Source organism: Volvox carteri (genome assembly GCF_000143455.1).
Source record: "Volvox carteri f. nagariensis unplaced genomic scaffold VOLCAscaffold_90, whole genome shotgun sequence".
Taxonomy (NCBI): domain Eukaryota; kingdom Viridiplantae; phylum Chlorophyta; class Chlorophyceae; order Chlamydomonadales; family Volvocaceae; genus Volvox; species Volvox carteri.
Window position 1 is genome coordinate 35,316 of NW_003307633.1, and position 6,969 is coordinate 42,284.

The 6,969-nt window shown below is 58.5% G+C and overlaps 1 protein-coding gene across 1 annotated transcript; it reads left to right on the forward strand.

Annotated features, from left to right (window-relative positions):
- Window positions 1-4,470: 4,470 nt before the first annotated feature.
- Window positions 4,471-5,389, forward strand: VOLCADRAFT_48099 (uncharacterized protein; the record flags this gene model as incomplete). Its single annotated transcript, XM_002958257.1, has 2 exons — window positions 4,471-4,572; window positions 5,261-5,389. Coding segments are annotated over 2 exons (231 nt in total), but the record flags the coding sequence as incomplete, so codon positions are not given.
- Window positions 5,390-6,969: the final 1,580 nt, after the last annotated feature.

A 6,969-nucleotide genomic window follows, 5' to 3' on the forward strand; every position in this document is an offset into this window, starting at 1 on the left:
CCGCCTCGCAGCTCTACCAGGTCATGTGTTCGCTGGCCACCCGGCGCCGACTGGCACTCACGGGCTACCCGCTCCAGAACAACCTGGAGGAGTACTACACCATGCTCACCTGGGTTCAAGGGGATCTGTTGGGGACACCTGAGGTGCGGACAGGGTGGATGGGTGGGCGCGTGGATCTCTCAAAGAGTCTTACAGCGGTTTAGCATCCAATACACTTACTCCCCACCGCTTCCCCCTCCGCACCTCCCCCTTCCCGCCCTTCCGTAACATAACCCTTGTTCACCCAACGTTGCAAAGTCCCTAGTAAACCAACCCGTGCATTGTCCTTGTTCATCACCCCTTGAAAGGTTCCGACACTGAATACCCCCCCCCTCCTGCCCTCTTTCCATCCCCCTCCTCCCAACCCTACCCTCCCCGCTCTCTCCCCCTCCAAAAGCATCCCCAGTCCCCAGCCTATCAACGCAATGTCCCTATTTGAACTAACCCACGAAAAGTCCCACTGCCTGTCGTCCTCGCCTTTCATTTGCCCTGCATCGCTCCATGGTAACGTCCTCCTCCGCCTGACGCATGCAGGCGTTCCGCCAGGAGTTTGCCCAAGTGATTAAGAAAGGTATGTTGTGCCCGGGCGCCTCCCGTGCGTGGCTCCTGGTGTTGTTGCTTGTGTCTCGTTGTTAGTCATTGTCCTGGACACTGGACAAGGAGCTCTTGGCTCGTCCTCTTGGCTCTTGGGTTTAGGTGCCCAATCATGAAGGTGCACCCGTATGGTGTGTCCTTTTACGTGCGATTTTCTTTTGGGAGGAGTGCAATGCAAGTGGCCTGGGGTACTCGTGGAGTTCTCTGCACCTCGGGACTGGAAGTGCGCACCGGCAAGTGGAGGGCCCGTTGTTGCCGCCTGTAGGTCGCATCGTGCGGGTTACTGTTGGGGGGGATAAGCAAGCCGCAGGCCCTGGGGGGTCGACAACTTACCACCACGACCGCCACAAGAACCACCGTTGTCCCAGCTTAACCGTGTGCTGCTCTACTGCTGCCTGCGTCCCACGTCCTCTCGTTCCCGCTTCCTGCCCAATGCAGGCCAGCTGGCTAATGCGAGTCGTAAGGAGCGTGTGATGAGTAACCAGCGGCTGTTGGTACTGAACGAGATCACCGCGGACTTCATCGACCGAGCAGGGCCGGAGATACTGGAGGTGGGAAAAAAGGGGTGACTGGCACCGGGGTGTCGCACGGTGCTTTTGGGGGCCCAGTATTGGATTGAGGAGTAGCACGTTAGGATGCATGTTAAGGAAGGGGGGGGTTAGGTAGGGTTGTGTTGCGTCTGGGGGCGTCTCAAAGTGGTCAGGTAAAGGTTAGGCGGTCTGGAGGGGCGGTGTGTGTCGCTCCTGTGCTCCCGCTGCAGCTATGCTCTATGGCTATGTTGCACTTGCCTGCCTCGCTCCTGCGCGTTGACGCCTCCTCTCTTACCCCTCTCTCCCTCTTTCCCTCCCTCTGCGGCATCTGCTGCTGTGTCTGCGGCTGGCCGTAATTGCTGCTGGTACTGGTGCTGGTGTGATGCTTCCGCTGCGGGTTCGGCTCCGGTCTGAAATCCGTTCCTGTGTGTACGATGGTGCTGGTGCTGGTACTCTTGCGGTATTGTTACTGCAGAGGGAGCTGCCTCCCAAGAGTGAGGTGGTGCTGCTCATGGACCTCAATGACCGCCAGCGGGAGTATTACGAGGCTTACCTCAAGGTGTGAGGGCTGGCGCCGGTGCCTGGCCTCCCTGGCGGGACGGGAAGTCATGCATGTGCGGCGCATGAGAAGGGTGTTCGCAATAAGATAAGGGCGTGCGCTGCCCCACGCCATCCGAGCATCTATAGGCAGCAAGCCGCAGCAAACCGAACCGAAGCGGTGCCAACAGCAGTGCCAACAGCTACAATAGCAGTAGTTGAATTCACGTTTATTCAATTATATGCATGTTTCCATTTTCCCTCAGGAGCTGGAGGCCCTGCCCAGCGCCGCTTACCGCCACAAGCTGTTCCGCGACTTCGAGGTGTTGCGGAAGGTGATGAACAACCCGCGGGACTTCGAGGATCTGCTCGAGAAGGCAGTGGCAGGCATGAGCATCATAGGGGCGGAAGGTGAGGGTGCGCCTGGACAGCTGCGCGGCTGCAGCGGCGGGGCCGGGGGCCAGAGCGGGCTTGCTGCAGCTGGATGTGCGGCTCTAACTGTCGTACCAGTGCCCGTAGTAGGGAACAGGCGGCAGCTTGGTTGATGTGGTTTCTACAGTATGCAACAGGAAAGGCGGTTGGAATAGAGGAAGATTACAGGGACATACAAGCCCATGGCCCATTTGGCTGCGGCCGTGCAGATGCCGACGCCGGGGAGATTCAGTTCCAAGTGACGCCCATGAGGGCCGGCAGCCGTACGCTGCGCCGTGAACACTCAACGGGGCTTCCTGGCGGCGATGCCGGCGGCAGTCGCAGGTTGACCCTTGCCTCTGAGGAGGAAGGGGAGGGTGATGCTGCGGCTGCGGCAGCGGGGACTACTGGCGCCGACACTGACGGCGGCGCCGATGCTGACGGCGGCGCCAGCACTGCGCCGGCGGCGGAACTAGTCACCGACATGGCTGCAGGGCCTGGCGGCTCGAAATCGGCCCCCGGAAAGGCGCAGAAAGGCAAGGAGCTCGTACAGCTGCCCTTGGAGCTTTGTGAGCGGCTTTACAAGCGGATGAAGGAACAGCGGGAGGCGCTGGCGGCAGGAGGCCAAGGAGGCAAAGGAGGCGGTGCCGACAGGGACGGCGTGGACCCGCTGTGGGGTCATCTGCCCAAGCAAGTGTTCGTGGAGAAGCTGCTGCGGTGGGTGGTTACCCCAGTGGCTCCGCAATGGCAGAAGGCCGGGGCGGGATCAGCTGAGGGTGACGACAGAGGTGGTTGCAAAAAGGGCGGTTACTGAGTTGTTGGTTTCTGTTGTGTCGTCTCATCCCCGCGAGCAGGTTGGGATAGGCCTCATGGAGCCCGAGCCCCTCGCACTCGCAGTGCTCCACGCGATTTATTTCTCTCCTCTCCCCCCTCTCCCTGCAGCGTGTGTCAGGACAACAAGGAAAAGTTGGTGGTTTTCAGTCAGAGCCTCAACGTGCTCAATGCGCTGCAGGTAAGCGTCTCAGAAGGACTAGGCTGGGGCCCGGCTGGGGCTAGGGCAGGACTAGGCTAGCTGGATGCTTATGCTGCCGGGACGAAATTTTGCGGCGGGACCTCTCCCTCGCTTTCGGGCTCAGAGGATGGCCTAACAGCGCAGCGTGCGAAACGTCGTTGCATTCTTTATCCGCGAAGGGGATTTGCCTAGTCAGGGCCGTCTTCCCCGGGGTCTTTGGCGTTTGGCTCAGCTTGTAGGTGTCGTGTGACCACTCCCCCCTTTTTATTGGTTGGTGCGCTCTGCGTGGCGGCGGAGCCCACGGTGGTGTGGGCATATGATGACCGCATGCCCCACTTCCTTGTCACGTGGCATCATGTCTTTTGGCGCGTTCTGTCCGCATTTCCGTGCGTTGTGTTCCGCATAGTTTTCCGTTCGTGTGGTGTTTGTTTAGGAAGGAAGCGCCTATTACACCAGTAAGGTGTACAGTTGCACATGACTATGTCGGGTCTGAGGAGCTGGTCACGCGTGGCCCCATTACACGTGGCCCCATCACACGTGGTCCCCCCACGTGGCCCCACACGCGGCCTTTCCTATGGACCCGGAAGTTCTTCTTGCACTCCTGCACATTGTGCGTTACAGGCAGCCTCGTGACCACATCCGTTCGGTTTCCTGGCTTTTGCTGATGGGCATAATTTCCCTTGGACGGCGCTGCCGCAGGCGATCCTGCTGGACCGTTTCGACTACAAACCCGACGACGAGTTCTTCCGCATCGACGGCGGAGTGGCGTCGAAGCGACGCCACGAAATCATCGACAAATTTAACAAGGGCGAAAAGTCGCGTGTGGGTGTGGGTGCGCGTGTGGATGGGTGGGTGGGTGTGGTTGGCCGGGCGTGTGAATACCACGAGGCGAGAGAGGGCCTGTGTAGCCGAGAGCATTCCCTCCTCGCCCTCCCCGCTTTCATCGTCGCCCTTTGCTAAGGTTTGGCAACCTCGCTCGCAACCGCGGGGGGACGGCCCCCCGCCTGTTCGCCGCCTTTCCCAGTCGCACCTTTTGGTGCCCTCTCTAGAGTACTCCCGTGTCCACTTCCGTCCATTCCCGTGTGACCATGCACTATGATGGACGTGTGTTTAACGCACCATATGACCTCTGGGGCTGAACGCGGTCCTCCGAGTTCCATGTATACCACGTAAACCCCCCCCTGTGCCCTCGCCCCCTTCTCGTCCCCGCATCATCATCCGCACACACGGGCAACCTACCTGACCTCGCCTCTGCGGACCCTCTGCCGTCCGTGGGCCTGTTATTCAATCCTACCCCTGGTGCTTTACCTCCGTATGCACGGTATTCCCGCTCTTGCCGGCCAGGTAATCCTGGTTTCCTCCAAGGCCGGTTCACTGGGGACCAACCTCACCTCGGCCTGCCGTATGGTCATCTTCGACCTGCCCTGGAACCCCGTCTTCAACGCACAGGTAGGCCGAGGTGGCCGGGAACCTAACCTGCCTGTCGTCGCATCGCAAGTGTTGTGGTAGCATCACCCTCTGCTCTGTCCGCTAGCTTAGGAAACATTAGGAAATAGCTTTTTAAGTTCTACCTATCTGGACTTTCGGTGCCCTCGTTGTCGGTAGCCGGTTCGAGCCGCGCACCACTTAGTCGCCCCGTGCTAATACGGCGCCTCCGCTTGTTTCCACGGGCTCTTCACATCACTCTCCTAATCAACACCTCCTCGAAAATTCAAGCTACGCTTACCGTTTCGTTGGAAAATCCTAACATGTCGATGGACGACGGAGCTCGCTTCGGTAAAAAGTTAATCGTGTACCACCATCACACCATTTCCCTCATCGCATTTCCCTCATCGCACCTCAGATCACGAAAACACATACACATACATACACACATACACGCGGCGAAAGCGTTCACAACGGGAACCCACAGGACTCCTCCATGCAACGAGGCGGATTAGGTGCCAGAAGGCAGAGGGCAGCAAGGCACCATGGATTGCCAAAGGCCGCCTCCCAACGACTGGCAAGACAGTTTTGCCATCTCAACCAAAACTATCATCTGACAATCCACCTACAGACATACCGACACACCACCACGCGTCAACTGTGGGAATCGAACATGTGACGTGTTGTTTTATTGACGGGTTCTGCGGTGCAGGCTATTGCGCGCATCTACCGCTTCGGCCAGACTCGACCCACCTTCGTGTACCGGTTGCTGTACGCGGCCACCTTGGAGGAGCTGGTGTACGACCTCAATGTGGATAAAGAGGAGCTCTTTAACAAGGTAAATTGCTGTGGTATTTGTTCTTGAGGTGTGTCTATGTGTGTGTGTGTGTGAGTGTGTGAGTGTCTCAGGTATGGAACACGTTGGGAGCACCACATTTGTTTTTACACCATGCGAATTTGCATAGCCCGTCCTGGTCTGAATGGAATAGAGGAAATACAGACGAGGTAGCGCCACGCGGTGGATCAATGGGATGAGCCTCCTGCCACTCAAAAAAACGTCTTTTAAGGAGTGGCAATGCAACGTCTTTCTGCGTTTGGATTGGACATGCTACCGCGCACCTACCGCCTCCACCACCGCCTCCACCCCATCGCTTCGGTTCGCTTAATGGAAAGCCGCTGGTGACCCTCCATTGAGCCTTCGTCAAATTTCTGCTTCTGTGTCATCAACATCTTTTCACCGCATTTCCATCACCATGCTGTCGTCATCGTCATCTTCTCCCGCTGGTGCTGCTTGGGACCTGGGGCATTATGCACACACAAACGCACATGTACGCGTGTAGGTGGTGGACAAGAAGCTAGTGCGTAAGGCCCAGGCAGTCGCTACCGAGCGGTGGACCTACACGGCGCCAGCACGTCTCCCCCCGGAGGCAGCCCGCCGCCGTCTGGAGGACCTGGCCGACCCGGCCACGGCCGCAGCGGTGCTGGCAGCAGCGACCGGCGCCAGCTCCGCAGCGGGAGCAGGGGCAGCCCCTTACTCTGGGGGGCCCTCAGTGGACGCAAAAGACTTTGCGCTGTTACAGCTTGCTAAGGTGAGGAGGAGATCTGGGAGGGATCTTACCACAGGGACTCTTGAGATTCCATGTGCGCCGGATGTCCGGGGTGCGCTACCTTTCTCTCGCAGCTCCCCTGCCCGACCCAACCCGGTGTGTCGTCAGAGTCCTGACATTAGAAACTCGCTGGCTTTGGACGAACGAATGTGGGAACGAGCGAACGAATGAACGAACGAACGCAGAGAACGAACAAAAAAGCAAACGATCCCCTTCCCCGGCTTCCCCCTCCCCTTCTAGCTCTTGTTTTAGTCTTGGCGGCTAGGTAGGTAGGTTAGGTTTTTCGCTGTCGTCATCACTACATCATCCCGAGGACTGCTGCTTCCCAACCGCCGACTGGTCAGTTCTGCTTAATGTACATCTGCTGCAGCACTCTTTCCTTGGCAGCAGCTTTATTCGTCTTTTCCCCTTCTCCCCAGGATTCCGAAATCCAAGCTAATCTCGTTAACGCCTACCTGCACAAGTCCAAGCTGCCTCCTGATCCACTTGGGGTGAGACGTCTCGCGAGCGCACGCGGGCGTGTGTATTCTTCATGGACACATGTGCATGAAATCCACATGCGAGGGTATCTGCTGTGTCCAATCGGGTTTTGGAGTTGGTACTTTGGGAGAAGTGATACCGCCTTCGTTTCATAAGTCCTCATCCCCCCCCACTTGTGCCGTGCCATGGCGTTTTCCTTTCTCGTGGACAGGAGCTCACGGCCGAGGATGTGCGCGCAGCCCGACAGCAGTACCAGGCAGAGGTTGGGGGTGACGGAGGCCGGAGGCTGCGGCGGCTACGGAGGATGGCACCTGAGCACGTGGTTCCGCCAGGC